The 21,148-nt window shown below is 45.8% G+C and overlaps 1 protein-coding gene across 2 annotated transcripts in view; it reads right to left on the minus strand.

The window, feature by feature from the left end:
- Positions 1–5,492: 5,492 nt before the first annotated feature.
- FOXK2 (forkhead box K2) overlaps positions 5,493–21,148 on the minus strand; it is a 72,651-nt gene continuing 56,995 nt past the window's right edge. The window contains exons 8-9 of one of the 2 annotated variants that reach the window (XM_061175460.1): positions 20,852–21,061; positions 5,493–8,699 (exon numbers count right to left, since the gene is read on the minus strand). In XM_061175460.1, coding sequence (XP_061031443.1) covers positions 8,503–8,699; positions 20,852–21,061 — 407 coding nt within the window. In that variant the 3' untranslated portion in view covers positions 5,493–8,502. The remainder of the gene's footprint in view (positions 8,700–20,851; positions 21,062–21,148) is intronic. The other variant, XM_061175461.1, reaches the window with a different exon arrangement.

The following is a 21,148-nucleotide window of genomic DNA, read 5'->3' on the forward strand; positions in this document are numbered from 1 at the left end:
ATTGGTATATTTAGACCATTGATGTTCAAAGTGATTATTGATATAGTTGGATTAATATCTACCACATCTGTTATTGTTTTGTATTGTTGTCCTTGTTTTTTGAAAATGTTATGCCTAGGTAGTTGTTTTTTTGTTTGTTTTTTGCATTTATCCTGACTGGTATTCTCTGAGCTTCCTGGATCTGGGGGGAAATTCTCATTCATTCTTGTTTCAAACATTTCTTCTGCTCCTTTCTTTCTGGTACTTCCATTTTCTCTGGTACTCCTGTAACACATAGGTTATACCTTATGTAGCTGCCCCCCGGTCCTTGGATGTTCTTTTTTTTTTTCCCCAGTCTTTCTTCTCTTAGCTTTTTACTTGTGAAAGTTTCTATTGATGCATCCTGAAGCGCAGAGATTCTCTCCTCAGTTGTGTCCAGTCGACTAGCAAGCCCATCATAGACATTTCTGTTACAATGCTCTTTATAGTTCTTTTTAAGGATTTCCATCTCTATGCTTACATCGCCTATTTGTTCTTGCATGCTGTCTACTTTATCCATTAGAGTCCTTAACATATTAGTCCTAGTTGTTTTAGATCCTGTCTGATAACACCGACACCCCTGCCACGTTCCGATGCTTGCTCTGTCTCTACAAATTGTTTTCCTTTTAGTTAATCCTTGTAATTTTTTCTTGACAACTGGAAAGGATGTACTGGATAAAAGGAGCTGCTGTACACAGGTCTTCAGTGACGTGGTAAGATGCGGGATGGGGGTGGGGCAGGGCAGCGGTGTACAGTCCTATGGGCAGGTCTCACTCAGTCTTAGTGAGCCTGTGCCTCTGGGCTATGAACTGCATAAGAGTTTCCCAGATTTTCTTCCCTCTTAGGTGGGACAGGGTGGCTAGAGTGGGCTGGTTGGGAATTTCCCTTCTAGATCAGGTAGGCCCTGGTTAACTCTTTTCTCCTGAAGGCAGGCCTTGTTACTAACGCAGTACTCTAGGGACTTCCCTGGCGGTCCAGTGGTTAAGACTTCACCTTTCAATGCAGGGGGTGTAGGTTTGATACCTGGTCGGAATGCTAGGATCCCACATGCCTCATGGCCAAAAACCCAAAAAACATAAAGCAGAAGCAATATTGTAACAAATTCAATAAAGACTTTAAAAATGGTCCACATCAAAAAAGAACCTTAAAAAAAAAAAAGAACAGTGCTCTGGTCTATTTCAAACACGGTTCCTTTCCCATCCCCTGGTTTTTTCCAGTATTTTCTGTGAGAACCTGGTTGAGCTTCTGGAAGTAAAATGTACAAAAGTGTGGGGAACCCCTAAGACTGGGTTCCCCTGGGGCATTAACTCAGAGTTGTCCAGCAGTTGACTGCTCACAGGGTAGGTTTTTGTAGGCCGGCACCGGTCCCCGTGGTAATCTCCACTCCTGTGTTCGCCCATCTGTCTCTCCAGTCTTGGGGGTAGTGGTTTGCCCTGCACCCTCACCTCTCTTAGCTCCAAGATGAGTTGTTGATTTTTGGGCTGTTGCACTATTTACGTGTTAGGAGGAAGTGGCAACTTCCCAGCTCCTTACACGTGGAACCTGAAACCGAAGTCCCTGCTTCATTTATTTTGAGGCACTGTTGTTGGGTGCTTGGAACCCTAGGGCCGTTGTGCATCTTGGCAAGTTGACCCTGTATCATTATGTAATGTCTTTATGTATGATAATTTTCCTTATTCTGAGGTCTACTTTGACATTAATATAGTCACTCCAACTTTCGAGTTTTCGCAGGATATACTTTTTCTATCCTTTTACTTTTAACCTATCCATATTATTTAAAGTAAGTTGGGTCTTATTTTTTGATCCAACTGACACACTCTTAATTGGTCTATTTAGACTATTTATATTTAATGTAATTGTTGATAAGATCCTACCATATTACTGTTTTTTGCTTGTCCCCTCCCCTTTGGTTTCCTGTTCTCTGCCTTCATGTTATTTCAAAAATATTTTAGCATTCCATTTTAATTTACCTTTTGGATTTTTCCTTTATCTTTGTTTGGTATTAGTGATTGCACTAGTGACTACAACAGACAAAGCTAGCTTTTCAGTCTACTTCAGAATGTTTTACCACTTCAATGTAGAAATGTAGAGACCTACAAACCTTTGCCTTCCTCCTTTATATTGTACTTTTGTCAATATGTGTTAAGTTTACATACACTGAAAACCCTGATAGACAATGTTAAAACTTTTACATTGGAAAGTTAGAATATTTTAAAGAATTTAAGAGGAAAAACTAGTTATTATAGTTGCCCAGATATTTACCACTTCTGTTGAACTCTTCCTTCATTCCTGAAGTTCCAAAGTTTCTCTGCTATTATTTACTTTTTGCCTGAAGAATGTCCTTTAGCATTTCTTTTTGAGCAGCTCTACTGGTTAAGAATTCTTAGTTTTCCTTCATCTAAGAATATCTTTTAATCTGCACTCCTGATATTTTCTATGGATATAGTATTCTAGATTGACAGTTACCTTAAGCCCTTTAAAAATTTTCTAGTCATAGGGCCTCCATGGTTTCTGATGAGAAATTTGTATTCAGATTGTTACTCTGTATGCAATAAGTCACTTTTCTTTGGGTGCTTTCAAGATAAAATGTTTTCAGTTTCAGTAGCCAGTGGTATATGTCTTGACATGGTCTTTGAGTTTATCCTATCTGGAGCTTTGTGAATCTTTACAATTATATCTGGGACATTTTTAGGCATTGTTATTATTATTTTTAAAACACCAGTGTCTTTCTCCTCTTGCTATGAATTCATTAACCGAGGGTATATTAGATCTTTTTATATGGTCCCACAGGTCCCTGAAGCTAAGGTTTGTTTGTTTCCGAGCATTTTTCTGTTGATCCACCGAATTTTTCATTTGTTAATTTTAAGTTCTATAGCTTTCGGTTCAAGAGCATTTGCCCTTACTTCATGGAGTTTGGTTACAATAATTAAAGCCATAGAAAGCTAATGTCCTTTTCTGATTATTCCAACATGCTTAAGTTGACATCTCTTTTCTTTCCCCTTAAGAGATTTTCCTGGCTCTTTGTACACTGAGTAATTTTGAACTGTATTCTGGACATTGTTCATTTTATGAATCTCTGAGTCCTATTTAAATCCTGTAGAGAATGTAGAATCTTTTTTTTTTTTTTAAGCAGGCAAATAACCTGGCTAGGTTCAGAATAAATGTGCTGACCTGCCCTCTGTGGGTTGTGGTTTGGGGTCAGTTGTTGGGAGTCAATTGTTTCCCAAGCTCTGCAGTGCTATTTGGGGCCATTCTTCACAGGAGTTCAATTAATAAAGCCTTTGCTCTGCTTCCTCAGTCAGTTCCAGGCATGTGCAGCTGAGGGTGAGCCCAGGATGCCATACACAGCCCTAGAGAATCTTTCTCTATCTTCCTGTCTCCTAGGTACCCGCTTTCCTGGCCCTTGGCTAAGTCTCAGGCTTTAGCCTCCCTGTGACGTTGCACACTCCTTGGGACCAAAGAAAAGTATTTCTCCCTCCTGCCCCCAACTTCTTTGGACTAGAAAAATCCCCTTTCCCAATTCCTCTTCTCTGAGTCCTCAGTGTCTCCAGGGCTCCTGCTTACAGGTATAGTTTTGTGATTCCCCTCCACGTGTCCCACAGGGGGCCCCCTTCCCCTGTGAGGGAAAGGCTTCTCTTGGGTATTCTGATGTTCATTCCTAACATGCAGTTCTGATATTCAGGCTGTCCTGGAGTCTACATCAGGAGATACAAGAGGGGAGAAAAATTCAGGAAAATAATCACCACGTTGGTTGTTCTTCCAGTTTTAACTCCCTTGCTACTATTTCTTTTTCAGAGGACTGTGACAGTTGTTTTATTTATTCAGCCAATGGGTGAGACACAGGGCAGAGACCTCAGAAAGACATTTCTAAAATCAGAAATTTTGTGCCCACAGGTTTAGTCATCTCATCAGAGATCACCTGAGAGACCCATGTTAAAATCTAATTTTGTATTGCTATGGATGTAAACATGGAGGGGTAACAACAAGAGGCAGTATTCCACAGAGACCTACGGTGAGTGCTGGCCAACAGGCTACAGTTTAAATCACTACATACTGTGGGTTCTTTCACCTCCTATATTTAGGCCTGAACTTACCATATGGCAACTGCACATAGCTTCATGACATGCCCCAATGTCTTCCTTTTTTTTTGGGCTGTGCTGCGTGGCATGCGGGATCTTAGTTCCCTGATCAGGGATCAAACCTGTACCCCCTGCAGTGGAAGCTTGGAGTCCCAGCCACTGGACCACCAGGGAATTCCCCATGTCTTCCTTACAGACGAAATGTGGCCTAAATGTGGGCCTCCCCGCAATAACTAACATGGCTTTTGCTACATGCAAGACCTCTTATCAGAGTTACTGAATTGTTTCCTATACCTGAAGGCCTCCTGCCTTCAACATCTTTTTCTTGGGTAAAGGTAGGTTATCCTGTAGGATAGCTCTTATTTGACTCAGTTTAACTTCAACAAGGTGACCCTAATGAATTACCAGAGGAGCTTTTCCTGAGTGAGAAGGGGGAGGTAAGACCTAATGCACTTTAAAGCATCTATTAATACAAAATGGACCGCGCCTAAAGCCTGTGCTCCGTGACAAGAGAAGCCACTGCAATGAGAAGCCCGTGCACCGCAACGAAGAGCAGCCCCCGCTCACCGCAACTAGAGAAAGCCTGCGTGCAGCAACGAAGGCCCAACGCAGCCAAAAATAAATAAAATAAAATAAGTACATTTGTTAAAAAAACTAACAACATGGACAACAGATCTGTAAAAAACATTTAGGAATGCTCCCTTTTGTTAGGAGAGAGAGTCTCAGTACACAAAGAGCAGTTCTTTTATGCTAATAGAACTGTTTTTACACTAGGGCATCAATGTCAAGAACAAAACTCCACGTGAACTCTGTGCTTGAGCTTCCTTTAGCTCCCAAAGGGGACTTCATGTCATTTCAGTATTCCTCCTTCCTCTTACTACCCCTCAGGACATCAGCAATCCATACCACAGACTTGCTAGTAGCTGGACAATCCAAGTGTTAACAGTGTGGGGACTTGAATACCCATGTGCCTATTTAGACAAGAATTTCATCTCATGGGAGGATGTATCTCAGGCTGTTTGCAATGATCTTTCTCAGGCTGAGGAGCAAGTCTGCAGAAGAAATGGCAGCTATAACCAGAACCTCAAAGTTAAGTTTGAAAACTCTAACATGATGGACTGAAAGCCAGCAAGACTGTTACCGCTGCCTGTGACCCAATGCCCTTTTCACATGCAAACACTCAATGCCCCCTTTCTTCTGGTGGAGTCAAGAAGGCTGAACTGCTGTCCTCACAGCAGCTCCTTCGAATATTCGCTCCAGTGCTTTAGGCCTTTGGCGTGCTCAAAGAGCATTTAAAAAAAGCAAAAAAGCAGTGCCTGCTTAAGCTTATCAAAATGACAATGATACTCTGTATTCAATTAAAATTAATAAAAATATTTTATTGAATTTCAGGAACTTGGTACTTTTAAAATTTCAAATCTTTGCACACAAATCACCACTATACCTTCTAGAATAGTGGAGGTTAGGACTTGAAGATTGTCACTTGTCTCCTTGTGTAACATAGCACAGAAATCCCAAGTCCTGACACGCCCCACCCCCTTCTGACCGTGACCCCGCCTACTCTGTTGTTCTAGGAGAGGACGATGAGAGGTGTGATGCATTTAAGGAGCTCAACTGTCCGAGTGGAGACTCAACTGACGTGAGAGGAAGATCAATCCAAAAACCATTCACAGACAGCTTGGGATGTGCCACATCACTTGGATCACGTGTGAGTTTCCCTTTTGTATTTTTGTCTGGTTCAGGGCGAAGCTGCTGAAATGAAATTTCTAGTCCCTGAGGGAGCTCAGAAGTTTGGCAAAGGTCAAAGCAGAGACTTTTTGAAATGAGACACTTAGGAACCACCAGTGGACAGCTGGGTGGGAGTGAAGTGCAATGTGACTGTTGATGTAGCACCAGGCATCAAGAGGGGCCACAAGGACACAAGCTCATGACTCCTGGGTGTTGAAGGGCTCCTGGGGATTCAAAGCTAAATTAAAAATTTTTTTTAAGTGCCCAGGACATGGTAGTTTGTTAATCTGTTTTCCTTTCCCTGCCCTCTCCTTGATATTCTTAAATTCCTATGTACCAATGAATGAGCCAACTGAATAAGACAGAAGGAAAAAGGAAAGAGAATGCCCCACCTTTGAAAAAGGCATGCTCTAGCTCCTAGCAGCAAAAACTATCCTTCTCCCTTCTTTAAGTTTGAGAACAGGGTACTTTTCTTACCTATAAACCAAGCAGAAATCCCTCCAGACCCATAAAGAAGTCTACATTTTAGGCTCAGAAATAATCAACTGATGGACTGGGCTTACGCAGGGAAAATCTACCCGAGTCTTTCTGGACGGTTGTGGAGATGCGTCTCCTGGAGGACGCACAAGGCATTTGCTTAGTGTTGCCCAGGCCATCTCCCCATCAGGGTGGTCTTGTCCACTCACCTCCCCAGAGCTCACGGTTAGGGGGCTGCAGTGGCTATGACTGAGAGGTCTGGAGCACTCAGTGGAGTGACCTGACCCCACATGTAGGACACAGCAGATCTGAATTATTTTGCAAATTGCAAACCTTCTGAGTAAAAAGAAAAAAAATATACATTCCAAGGTATCTGTAAAGTGCCTGGGAGATGCAGATTGCTGCCCTGAGGTGCTCTGATCCATCCGTGCTTCAGTCTGCAAGTTAGATTTTGCTACTGTCACACACGTGGTCTCATTCACATGATGGTTTCGTTTTTATTTTTTAAATGGCTGAGTTATAAATCCAGCTAGTGTGCAGTAATTTCATAATTTTTAATATGCATCATCTGCAACAACATTGTGACAGCTCCATACCGTGGATTGACACACAATACTTAGAACAGGTTTATCATATTTGGTCTTTAGGTAAATAATAAATGTTTTAAAATTGCCTAAATATACCATTCTGAGCTGTTTCATTCCACCAGGAAAATACAGGGGTTTTTTTCCTCTCTTTAAAAAAAAATTAAATACCAAAATAACTACATTTAAATAAATAATGTTATGATGACATTTAAAAATTCACAATAAGGCCAAAGCCCTCTTTCTGTTTGCATGCTGCTCAGCTCTGACCCCCAGAACCCTCTGGAAAGGTGAGTGGCTTTCTTCTGGAGGAACATGGGCTGAGGCCGTGCGGGCCTCCTACTTCTCATTCTCTCACCTTTGTTTCCTTTCCTTTCGCTTTTATTTTTTGTAGGAGAGAAGTCAGCCTTAGTACTGAATTCAGTTCTAAAAGGTTGAGGGGAATTTCCTATTACAAATCAGAAAGCAACCTAGGTGTGTCCAATGCTTACCCGGACGGAGGGCGCCTGCTTCCAAGACCCTTGTATTAACAGGCAGCTTCTGCTCCACCCCAGCAGCTGCTCCTGCCATGAGGGGGGCAAACCGCACCATCATCGGGTGGCCGGCTGGTCGGACGATGCCGAGAGCTGGTGACGGCACCTAAAATAGCGAACGTGCCACGGAGAGATCTGTGATGATGTTTGTTTGAAAAGGGTGTGTGATAAAAGATTGAATCTTTTTTTCCAAATGAAGAAGTAATAGTTCTGTTGTTTTAAACATACACAATACATAGGAGACTTGTTTTACTTAGAGTGGAAAATTATGCCAGGGACAAAGTCAACACAAAGAAACAAACAACAAAAAGTAGCAAGAAAGAGAAATGGGTAAGTGCAGCTCCGCGAGCCTGGCAGCTCTTTCCGTCAGGGTTACAAGTGGCCCGCGGGTGTCCGTCTGTGTGTCTGTCCGTCTTACACACGGAAATGGAGGTGGATTAAATTCATCAGGTAACTGCTCTAACGTGGGAAATTTGTAGATGTCAAGTAGCTCCATTTAACTTAAACAGGACAGACAAAAGTAAATCATTCCATAGGCTGAAAACAAACAACAAAAACAAACAAAACTACTTTGTTTCTTCTCCCCAAATGAAATCCACACAAAAGGTCCTGTGTGATTCCAAAATTACCAGAGTAGAAATGGAGTGATCTGAAATGTCAAAGACCCCATTATTTTGTAAAGAAAGAAAGTACACCTCAAAATATTCTAATTCCACATGTGAACAACAAAATACTGTCTTGTCTACTGGCGGCGGGGTGGCTCTGGCCCAGCAGGCCCGCTCGCACCGGGTCCGTCCTCCCTCGGAAGGACTGAGAGTATCTACTCGGAGCTAAGCTGCGCGCTGGGCGGGGAGACACTGCCGGAGCCCAGCTTTGCTGCGTGTGGTTTTGTTCAGGGGTGACTTCAGTCTTTAAATAAAGGAGTTTTAAGGCCACCTGGGTTTGTGTTTCCAGTGCTGAGGTGAAGTCCAACCGCAGGGCCCTCTACCCACCGAGGGAACGCGCTCTGAGCGTCGGTGAGAGGCAGTGTCTCCTTTTGGCACCACAGAGTTGACGTTAAAGTGAGAAACACTCTCCCGGCCGCTAGTTCTGGACGCCCTTCTCCCGCACGGCTGCCGGCGGCGCATCCATGCTCAGGGCGATGACGAGGCCCTCGCCATCTTCTGTCTTGACCCGCTTTAGCTCTGGCTGCTCCGCCGGGTCGCCGTTCTGGCGCTTGGTGGGCAGGGAGGCCGACGCTGAGGCGTGTGTCGCCAGCATGTGCAAGGGACTCGCCGCTGCTGTGGAGAGACAGTGAGTCAGCGCCCGTGCTTCTGGGTGGACCCTCGTCCCCGCCAGACCCCTGGGGATCAGAAACCCCACCACACGTTAACCGTGTGAACAGTGAGTCTTTTTCTGAACAGCCGGCATCTGTTTATTGCTTCCAGGCGTGTGCTGTCTTGCTGAAGCGGGAGGGGGTAAAGGGACTGAGGCAGAGGTGGGGCACAGAGCAGATGGCTTTGCTGTTTTGGCCCACGGGCCACTGCCGGCTTCTCCCCGATGCAGAGTCCCCACACCCAGAAGGGGATCGGGGTGCAGCAAGCCCAGCCTGCATCTGAGCCACACACCTTCTCCCGAGCCTGTTGGGAGGGAGCTCTGCGAGCCCTGGGCCGGCTTCCCCACACCCCTCCACCCGAGCCCTTCTTCTCGCCAGTCTTCATCACAGAGGGGCCCTTCCTCCTCATGGGGCTCTCACTGGGCACAAGGGTCTCTACCACCTCTGATCTCACCTGCCTCGTGCTCTGCACAACCAGGCAAACTGGTCGTCCCACACCTGGAAGTGCTGCTTCCTCCAATGGGGAAAGCAGGCCTGGGCTGGGAGGAGCCTGGAGCTATTCCACGTGGAGGGGGGTGGGGGTGAGTGGGGGGTGGGATGTGTGCTGGAGGAGGCACAGTGAACTGGAGAAGCAGCATCCTGTCCAGGAAGACCCCTGCCCTCCCACCCCATGCCCTCGTGCCCCGAGGGAGGTTTAGGACCATGGCAGCAGGTGGCCAGATGGAGAAAGATATGTGCACAAAGAGCCAGGAACAGCGACCCTGTCTCCTGAGCATGCCTGAGTCCCAGCAGTGACACGCGTGCTGTCCCGCCACACTGATGTTAGTAACTAGACGTTACGGCTGCTGCAACTCATGACAGTTTGCTCTGCATGCTGCATAAGAGCTATAAGTATAAGGAGTTTACACCAAGCTTTATAACTTTAGATATTTTAACATACCGCTTTAGCTGGCACAGGGGGATTACAGAATTTCCTCTCAAGAAATGAAACTTGAAGCTAAGTGAAGAGATGAGGGAGGGTCTACAAAATGAAAGAGACAGGAAGCCACGGGACACAGACTGAGGTCAAAGAAAGGGGAGCTCTGACACTGCCAGGATGCCAGTGTCCCCACTCTCACCTCCAGGTTCAACACCATTCCAATCGGAAGTCCCAGTAGGCTTTTGTGTAGGAAGATTTCATGTGGCCATGCCTTTAGGGAACAAATGGACCAGCAGCTGGACCCTGGTTAACATGGGGCCTCTGACCACCTCCAGTGTCATCTCTCAAGAACGACTGCTGTGTCACTTTCATGAATAAGGGCATGTGTGGCGCTGGGGCAGCACTGCCACGGAGCCTGGGTTCTTCCAGCAGGACACACACTTCACTGCTGCAGTCCATGGCAGAGACCCAGAGCCCTGGCTAGTCTAAAAGATGCCCCACAAAATTCTGGCTTGAATAAATGCTATTTCAGGAGGATGTAGTGGCTGTAGAATCAGAGCAGAATGGAGTTAACGGTAGATCAGTGCAAACGGTCAAAGCCTGAAAAATGATGTGACTGGAAGAAGGGGCTGGTGCGCTGGGGCAGGGCAGCAGCGAGCAGGGCCTGCTGTCCGGGAGGCAGGGATGTGGGTGGAGCCTGGGTCCCAGATTCCCAAGCAGGCATGGCGTGGTTCCTAGGCCAGGCTGAGCAGGGTCTTCCGCTAACTGTGAACTGCAAACCCTTAAGAAAGGTGACAGAAAGAAAAGGAAAGGACCAGGACAGTGAGGGAGACTGAGGAGTGGGCAGAGGAGAAATCTCAGCAGGAAGAGTGCAAAGGGGCACTCAGGCCACAGTGAGCAGGTGGGACGCCACCTAAGCATGGCGTCCGCCCAAGACTCCATATCCGACCAAAATGATGAGGAGTCGTTGAAGAAATATCACAGCCATAACCATGCTAGTGAACCACACATGTGCACCTGTGACTGAGGCCAGGGCCAAGAGCCCACCTCACAGCTGGACTCATCCTACCTCTCCACTTCCCATGAACACTGGGCATCAAAATGCCAGGCTTTCCTTTCCGTGCCCTCCTCATGCCCATGGTGGCAGTAACTGGAGCTCAACACACATGCCTGGGGAGACAGGCTTCCTTTCCCAAGGGTGAGAGGGCAGCTGTGACAATGTGCTGCACCGGGGCTCTCTCTCGAGGCCACGTAAGTGCCCAGAGAGCAGGGAGAGCACCATGTTCCCGTTGGGGGTACTCTGCCCTCAAGTCAAATGGTGCCTCAGCAGGAGGGTGACTCAACTCCAGGGTCACCTTCCAAGGGGACGCCAGGCACCATCCTGACCCCTCTCGCCCCCCACCCATCTAATCAGCACTGTCTGCGCACACAGGCAGAGGCCAGCAGCTCCAACCTGGATGGTGGCATGGCCTCCCGGCTGATCCCCTGAAGCCTCCTTGTGGCTGTGAATGCCCCTGAAATGCCCATTTTTTTTTTTTTTTTTAAACTTTGGGCTTATTTATTTATTTATTTATTTATTTATGGCTGTGTTGGGTCTTCGTTTCTGTGCGAGGGCTTTCTCTAGTTGCGGCAAGCGGGGGCCACTCTTCATCGCGGTGCGCGGGCCTCTCATTATCGCAGCTTCTCTTGTTGCGGAGCACAGGCTCCAGACGCGCAGGCTCAGTAATTGTGGCTCACGGGCCTAGTTGCTCCGCGGCATGTGGGATCTTCCCAGACCAGGGCTCGAACCCGTGTCCCCTGCATCGGCAGGCAGATTCTCAACCACTGCGCCACCAGGGAAGCCCTGAAATACCCATCTTAGGCTTGGACACTCGGTCCCCCAGCTTGCCCGCTTCCCACACCAGCAGCCCCTGGCCCTGCAGGTCTCCCTGCCAATGCGCTGTCCTACCCAGTTTCTTGGCTGTGTCCTGGGATGCACTCTCCACTCAGGCAGAGACTCAACTCCTGTCCAACCATAACGCGTGGACACATTTCCTGCTACAGCCCAGCACCACTGCTCCTAAGAGATGCCTGACACGGCTGTGAGTGAATCAGTGCCCAAAGCTGAGCCATACCAGGTGGGATACCAAGCTGGCAGGTGCTGAGCTGCTGTCCCGGGGAAACACGGAGTAGGGCTTGTCAACTGATCAACACATACCTTGTTTTATGTGGTTTTTGATTAAAGACGACTTAATCTATACTGTTGATCCATTAACACTGAACTCATGCCTGTACTTTCTCCATAAGGCACGTCACAGCCTTCTGTGCCTAGAACACTCCAGGCCTTTTCAGAACCATGCTCAGAGTCCACTTTAAAGAGCAAAACCGGGACTTCCCTGGTGGTGCAGTGGTTAAGAATCCACCTGCCAATGCAGGGGACACGGGTTCGAGCCCTGGTCCAGGAAGATCCCACATGCCGCGGAGCAACTAAGCCCCTGCGCCACAACTACTGAGCCTGCGTGCTGCAACCACTAAAGCCCGCGCGCTTAGAGCCCAGGCTCCGCAACAAGAGAAGCCACCGCAATGAGAAGCCTGTGCACCACAGTGAAGAGTAGCCCCCGCTCACCACAACTAGAGAAAGCCCACGCGCAGCAACGAAGACCCAATGCAGCCATACATACATATATACATACATAGAGTTTTATAAAAAAACAAAACAGCAAAACCACCAACAAAAATTACAAAACATGAAAAATGTGGCCCTAAGAAACAGTGAGTAGGACACGTGTTCACAGTGGGAGCTGAAATGAGGAGGAGGGGCACTGCCGAGTTGTGCTCGGCCAGGAACCAGCATGCTGAACTCGAATACTTTGCTGCTCTGCACAAGCCTGCAAAGGACTGTGAAATCAATACAATGAGTATTGATCTGGGAGTTGTAAGTAAATTTCAGTAATCTGCAAGAAATCTGCAAATATGGAATCCACGGATACAGGCTCAAGTGTGTGGGACCACCTACCAGGAGTCCCACAGAGCAGCAGCCTCACACGGGGTGGGTGTTGCAGATGCAGAGGCAGAATGATGCCCCGGAGGAGGCGGCGCTGCCTCACTGCTAACCCGGCCGCGCCCCGCCAAGTCCAAGCAGCTCCCCCCCTTGCGCCAGCGGAAGACGGTGCTGGTACGGCGGGCGCTCTGCCTGCTGCTACCACAACCTGCAAGTGGTTCCCGGAGGACGCTGGGGTAAGTCAACAGAGCACACCACCGGGCAGATGGAGAAGGCTCCCACAAAACCCTTTCAACCTCCTTAACACCTAGCAGGGCCTGGACCCCAGGGCAGCACAGGCTGGAGGCTGGGGCCACTTTCTGTGAGAAGGAGTAATACCTGTGAGCACAGGGGAGACTATTTAGGACAACAGGTGAAACGCTGGTCATACGAGGACACTGTCTACAGGGTGAAGACACCTTTCCTCCCGAGACCACTGCCCCACAAGATGGAGGTCTAGGCTAGCAGAGTCTCCACAAAAATGGACTGAGTACCTGTGACCAGAACTGTGGTCCAGTGCGGAAGAGGCTGAAAAGTGGCCAGAGCATGTTGAGTTCAACCAATGGAATACACTGTTTTAATAGACTAAAGGAGAAAACCCACACGACTATCTTAACACAGAAAAAGTATGTGACAAAATTCAACACCCTTTCATGATAAAACTACTCAGCAAACCAGGAATAAAAGGAAAAGTCCTCAACATAGTAACATGTATGATAACCCACAGTTTATCAGCTTCAATGGTGAGAGACTGGATGCTTCCCCCAAGATCAGGAACAAGACAAGGATGCCCGCTTTGCCACTGCTAGTCAACACTGCATTCGAGTCCTACCAGGGCAGCTGGGCAGGAAAGGGGAATAAAAGGCATCCAAGTGGGAAAGGAGGTAAAACTATCTCTACTGGCAGATGACATAATCTTTATATACAGAAAATCCTAACAAATCGACATAAGGAAACCCCCTAATCAAAAAGTAATACAATCAATTAGTATTAGTTTTTGAATTCAGCCAACTTGCAGGATACAAGATCAACATGCAAAACAATCAGTTGTATTTCTATACAGTAGCAATGAACAATTTCAAAAGAAAATTATGAAAACAATTCCATTTAGAAAAACATTCAAAAGAAATAAAATAGGAAGAATTTTAACCAAGACTTAAACACTGCAAGACTTATATACTGAAAACTATAAAACATTGTTGAAGAAATCAAAGAAGACCTAAATAAATGCAAAGACATTCCACGCTCAAGGACTAGAGAACTTAGTATCATTAAGATGGCAATACTACCCAAAGTAATCTACAGATTCAATGCAATCCCTATCAAAATCCCATTTTTTCCCCCAGAAATGGAAAAGCTGATCTTAAAATTCACATGGAATTGTAAGGTATCCAGAATAGTCAGAACATTCTTGAAAAAGAATGGTGGACTCGCTCTTTATGCTGTGACCAAAGATTGAGTTTTCCACTGGATATCATAGTAACTTGATAGTGCTATGTTTTCCGGATGGAGATACAAGCCACTCATACCCATGATTGGTGATGTGGGAAAGTAAAAATAAATGTAAACATCTTCCAACTTAAAAAAAAAAAAGAATGGTGGACTCACACTTCCGGATTTCAAAACTTCCTACACAGCTACAGTAGTCAAAACGGTGTGGTGTTGGCATAAGGGTAGACACGAAATTCAATGAAATAGAACTGAGAGAAATAAATGCATACATCTGAGGTCAACAGATTTTCAACAGTGGAGCCAAGACCATTCAACGGGGAAAGAACAGTCTCTTCAACAAGTGGTGCTGGGACAACTGGATCTCCACATGCAAAACAATGAAGCCGGGCCCTCGCATTATATACAAAAATTAACTCAAAATGCATCAAAGACCTAAACATAAGAGCTAAACTATAAAACTCTTAGTAGAAGAAAACACAGGGGTCTAAGTGTAAGTCTTCATGACCTCAGATCTGGCAATGAATTCTTACATATGACACCAAAAGCATAAGAAACAAAAGGGAAAATAAACTGGACTTCATCAAAATTAAAAACTTTTGTGCATTAAAGACACTATCAAGAAAGTGAAAAGACAAACCCACTGAATGGAAGAAAATATCTGCAAATCATATACAGGTATCCCCCCACACCCCCCTTTGCAAAAGTTCCCTTTATGCCACTTCACTTTTATGAAAGACCTACATTAGTACCCATTTTTGATAATGGGAAGAAATCTGAAGAGGATTTTCACTTTTATGGAGAAAGGCAAAAAGCAAAAATAGGGCTTCCCTGGTGGCGCAGTGGTTGAGAATCTGCCTGCCAATGCAGGGGACACGGGTTCGAGCCCTGGTCTGGGAAGATCCCACATGCCGCGGAGCAACTAGGCCCGTGAGCCACAACTACTGAGCCTGTGCGTCTGGAGCCTGTGCTCCGCAACAAGAGAGGCCGCAATAGTGAGAGGCCCGCGCATCGCGATGTAGAGTGGCCCCCGCCTGCCGCAACTAGAGAAAGCCCTCGCACAGAAACGAAGACCAACACAGCCAAAAATAAATAATAAATAAATAATTAAAAAAAAAAAGCTTACATAGCTTTTAAAAAAAAAAAAAGCAAAAATAGCGTTTACCATTCGTTTTGCAGCGAGCCATTAGAGAGGCAGCAGCACCCCAAGCAGTGAGTGACATCGCCAAGCTCCTCCCCAGGAACCATACTCCATCTCAGCATCAAGCTGCCAGAGCTCTGAACTGTGTCTCTGAGTGTCTGTGCTCTACCTTGACTCATTTTGTGCATCTGTTAGGTTTCACAGGAACCCTCTACTTTGGATAGCAGGGGAAACCTGTATCTGATCAGGACTTAGTATCCAGAATATATAAAGAGCTCCTATAACTCAACAACAAACAACCCAATTTAGAAAAAAAGTCTAAGGATTTAGACATTTCTTCAAAGACGCTATACAAATAACCAACAAGCACATGAAAAGATGCTCAACACCATTAGTCATGGGGAAAATGCAAATCAAAACCACAATTAAGAGTAAGATGGCCGGGGCTTCCCTGGTGGCGCAGTGGTTGAGAGTCTGCCTACCAATGCAGGGGACACGGGTTCGAGACCTGGCCTGGGAAGATCCCACGCCGCGGAGCAACTAAGCCCGTGTGCCACAACTACTGAGCCTGTGCGTCTGGAGCCTGTGCTCCACAACAAGAGAGGCCACGATAGTGAGAGGCCCGCGCACCGCGATGAAGAGTGGCCCCCGCTTGCCGCAACTAGAGAAAGCCCTCGCACAGAAACGAAGACCTAACACAGCCATAAAGAAAGAAAGAAAGAAAGAAAGAAAGAAAGAAAGAAAGAAAGAAAGAAATTCTTAAAAAAAAAAAAAGAGTAAGATGGCCATGATCAAAAAAAAAAGGAGAAAATACCAAGTGAGGATATGGACAAATCAGAACCTTTGCACATCATTGAGGATGGAATGGAAAATTGTTGTGGCTGCTGAGGAAAACAGTTTGGTGGCTACTCAATAAATTAACAGAGAATTACCATACAACTCAGTAATTTCACTCCTAGGTATACACCAAAAAGAAATGAAAACAAGGACTCAAACCAATACTTGTATATGAATGTCATAGCAGCAATATCCCCAATAGCCAGAAGGTGGAAACAACCCAAATGCCCATCAACTTATGAATGAATAAACAAAATGGAAACATATTTAGCTAAGGAATGATGTACACATGCTACAACATGGATGAACCTCAAAACATTGTGCTAAGAGGCCAGCTAAGAAGAGCCACAATTCATACGATTCCATTCACAGGAAATATCCAGTACAGGTAAATCCACAGAGATGTAAAGTACATTAGTGGTTACCAGGGACTGAGGTAAGTGGGAAATGGGGAGTAACTGCTTAATGGGTGTGAGATTTCCTTTTGGGGTGATGAAAATGCTTTTCAACTAGTTAGAGGTGATGGCTTCAAAATACTGTGAATGTACTTAATGGCACTGAACCACATACTTTAAAATGGTAAACTTTATATTATGTATATTTTATTGAATACCACCATTAAAAAAAATATACAGATGATTTGAACCCTAAGGAGACACTGGGTATAAAAGAATTATTGTTGGGACTTCCCTGGTGGCGCAGTGGTTAAGAATCCACCTGCCAATGCAGGGGACATGGGTTCGAGCCCATGTCCGGGAAGATCCCACATGTCGCGGAGCAACTAAGCCCGTGCGCCACAACTACTGAACCTGCACTCTAGAGCCCGCGAGCCACAACTGCTGAGCCCACGTGCCACAACTACTGCAGCCCGTGTGCCTAGAGCCTGTGCTCTGCAACGAAGAGTAGCCCCCACTCCCGCAACTAGAGAAAGCCCGTGCACAGCAACGAAGACCCAACGCAGCCAAAAACTAACTAAAAGAATTATTGTTTATTTTTAAAACTGTAACAGTGGTATTGTGCTTATATACTAAAAGAGAGTCCCTATCTTTAGAGACGCATGCCAAAACAGGGAATGACATGTCTGGATCTGGATGGGAGCAGATGGGGCGGGTGGGGAATATGGAACAAGGCTGGCTGTGAATTAATTTTCAGAAAGTTTGTCATTTTCCATAATAAAAATTTAAAATACCAAAGCTTCTGATTTTCAAAATTCATTAGTACTAGGCACTGCTTCCCTTTCTTGAGAGTGACTTTCAAGGGTAAGGGAGGTCACAGCTGGGTCATACAGCATCCACATCACACCCAACATCAGTTTTCAAAAAAACCACCATCAGAGTCTCCACTTGCCCATGGAATCTTTCTAAAAGCTGATCTGCCACCTCCTCCCTCCTCCCCTTTCTCAACAGCCTCTCTCTCACCCACTCAACTGGGCTGCTTTTGGGGATGCAAATGTCAAGATGGAGCATGAAACAAAGGAAGAGTGAAAACACTGGCACTGTGAACCTGACTTACTACTGACTAGACATCAAATCCTCTTCTAGATCAAGTGATTTCTAAGTAAAAGTTTGAGACTAAATTCAAGGAGAACCAATAAAATTTCCCACTAACAGATAATTCCCACTAAAAGATGACTAAAACTGGAAGGAGTTTTAGCATTTCTTCTACCCTTCCTTCTTCTGAGTGGGAACAAGGTTTCTCAGGGCTGACCCAGCACTTTGCCTACTGTTCCCAGCAGTGATCATCAATATAATACAATAATTGTGTGGTTTTCTTTAAAGCCCAGATATATTGAGAAATGCATCTTTAATACCACCTATCTATCTATCTATCTATCTATCTATCTATCTAGCTGTGCCATGTGGCTTGCAGGATCTTAGTTCCCTGACCAGCGATTGAACCCGGGTCCATGGTAGTGAAAGCGTGCAGAGTCCTAACCACTGGACCGCCAGGGAATTCCCAAATACAATTTTTAAAGAATTATAAGTTTGGTTTTGATCCATTCTGTAGTTATAACAATTGATAAATGAATCCTTATAGTCATAGACAATTAAATCTCTAATATTTCTCCATTTTATTATTGCAAAGAAAATATGTACTCAGTAAATGACATTTAAGCATAAAGTATGTGGCACTAGCACAAAATCTGTGGGGGACATGGGATTGAGCCACGAGGATTGGCGAGCCTGCTTGTCTGTGTGCTGATATGCGGGTGAGAATGGGCATCAAATCAGAGCAGTATTCAGAGCCAGGAGCACGTTTAAAAGAATAATGTAAGTTTTATTTTAAAACATCAGTATTGGGAATTCCCTGGTGGTCCAGTGGTTAGGACTCCGCACTTTCACTGCTGAGGGCTCAGGTTCAATCCTGGTTGGGGAACTAAGATCCCGCAAGCTGTGCGGCGCAGCCAAAAATAAAAATTAAAAAAAAAATTTTAAATAAAACATCAGTATTTTCAATAGTGGAAAATTTAATTCCTTGCGTATTAAATTTATAAAGAAAAATTTTAGACACCAATTTAAATATGGGTGTCTCAAACTCCTTAGACAGGTGGCCATAAAAGGGCCCTGACCTGGGCTTCCCTGGTGGCGCAGTGGTTGGGAGTCTGCCTGCCGATGCAGGGGACACGGGTTCGAGCCCTGGTCTGGGAGGATCCCACGTGCCGCGGAGCAACTGGGCCCGTGAGCCACAACTACTGAGCCTGCGCGTCTGGAGCCTGTGCTCCGCAACAGGACAGGCCGCGACAGTGAGAGGCCCGCGCACCGTGATGAAGAGTGGCCCCCGCTCGCCGCAACTGGAGAAAGCCCTCGCACAGAAACGAAGACCCAACACAGCCAAATAAATAAATAAATAAATAAAATAAACAAATAAATAAATTAAAAAAAAAAAAAAAAAAAAGGGCCCTGACCTGCACAGTGGTTCTCAGAAGGTCTGGAACATGTGAGAAATGTACATTCTTGGGTCCCAGGCCAGACCTGCTCAGTTGGGGACTCTGGGAGGGAGCCCTTGAGTGATTCTAAGGCACATGGTATGTGGGAATCAACAGCCTACACCATGGCTTAAGACAGGGAAAAACGGCTCTGACCAGAAATAGACCGTCCACCTCTTGACACCACCTGCTCCCAGCCACACACAGGGCCACCAGGTTTGCCACATCTGGACCACTTGTGACAACCAAGTTATTCATGGAGAAAAGAAGAATGAGGCCTGAAAAACTCTTAGTTACTTAGGAGACACCGGGCTTGAGGAAGAAAGCATTCTAAATGGGCAACTGGTTGCAAACTTCTCAATTTATCCACAAGTGGCATGTTACCTATTACTTAAAAACAAAAAACTCTCAGTGGTTAGTCTTCCCTAGAAAAGGTCGCAGATATTGTTCGTCCATTAAATTTGGGGAGGAGGAGCAAGGGGGAAGCAGAATCACATGAGGTGTCTGTCCCAGGTCTCTGTCCCTTAATAGCTCAGTAAGGAAGGATTCAGAGGTCAACACAATTAAGCCTTCTGTTCCCCACCCTCTTTCCAAGAAACTCTCTCTGGGCACAGAGAGCTACTTTGAGCCAGTAGCTTCTGATTCTACTGCCTGGAGTCCTGTAGTTGAATCACGAGAGCCCACATGTGTGGACAGCAAGCACTCCACATGCCTGGGTGAAGACCCACTGCAAAGACATCTGAACACCAGTTCCAAGGACCCCAAACTCCTGAGCTGACTTAACAGCCAGCTGGACTCCTACCCTTCACACTGCTCCACAGGACTGGGTGGAAGAAGGTTCTCTGTCCTCTGGTTTAAAAGCCAAGCTCCCTTAGGCTCGTCCATGTCAGAACATCTGCGGGAGCTATGTGCACGGGGCTCCAGAGGGCTTTCAGAGCAAAGAGAACAGGAGACCAGCATTCTCCCCTTCCACCATCAGATACTCTCAAGCACACCCCTGCCCCAGGGGAGGGCACCACCATTGGACAGATCAGCTGGGACAGCCCCCAGGTTGCTTCTAGGCCACACCCAGATGTCTACAAAAGGTGGGAGTATTTTCATCTCTCTAGATAAGTAAGTCCCCTACATACAAACCTTCAAGTTGCAAACTTTCAAGATGCAAATGTGCAGTCCATCAACGTCAGGTGTGGGTGAAACTGCAGCTTGCCCTCCGTCTCCTATTGCTGATGATCCTTCAGCTCTACCATCTCCCACCTCCTCTCCCTCCTCCAGTCAGTAACGTTTCTTGCCTATTCACTCCATGCCAGCCCCTGTATGCCAGCTGTTGTACTGTACTACTGTACTTTTCAAGGTACTGTACTGTAAGATTAAAAATGTTTTATTTTTTGTTTGCTTGTTTTTTATGTATTATTTGTATGAAAAGTTATTATAAACCTATTAACAGTACAGTACTATACAGCCAATTGTGTTAGTTGGGTACCTAGGCTAACTTTGTTGGACTTAAGAGCAAATTGGACTTATGGACGTGCTCTTGGAATGGAACTTGTTCATATGTAGGGGACTTACTATATTTAGAAATGCTTCTCTCTTCAGATGGCTCCTCCAATGGGAATCACATGGGAGCCAATTCCCACAGCCAATTCCCCGGTATCCTATAGCACTATTCAGTTTCCTATAGTTTAGAAATGCAAATATTTCTTCAGACAAAAAAATTAAAATTGTAACAGTCAGAATGAAAACCTTGAACACCATGCTTCATAAAAGGACAGCAGAGGACCTTTGCTCGAGTTGTTAGCACCCAGTAACCCACGGAGGACACTGCTTACCATTATTCACCTGGCCGTGGACGGCGGCGGGGATTGGCACCACGTGAGTCCCGTTTTGTGTTACAGTTTTTATTGGAAGCTGGTGCTGACCTAGAGGTGCCTGCTGCACTATGGTGACCGTCTGGACAGGGGTGGTCTGTGACGTCTGAATGATCCGGCCAGCGGCACCTAGTGTGGCATGGCTAATCGCAGGAATAGGTTCTACTTTCACTAAATTCAAAGAAAAGGAAAAGAGAAAAAATGACACCAACTAATATTACTGGGTAGCTTACAGAAATCTCACTAGTTTGAAGTATA

The sequence above is a fragment of the Eubalaena glacialis genome, chromosome 19 (assembly GCF_028564815.1).
Source record: "Eubalaena glacialis isolate mEubGla1 chromosome 19, mEubGla1.1.hap2.+ XY, whole genome shotgun sequence".
Lineage (NCBI taxonomy): Eukaryota > Metazoa > Chordata > Mammalia > Artiodactyla > Balaenidae > Eubalaena > Eubalaena glacialis.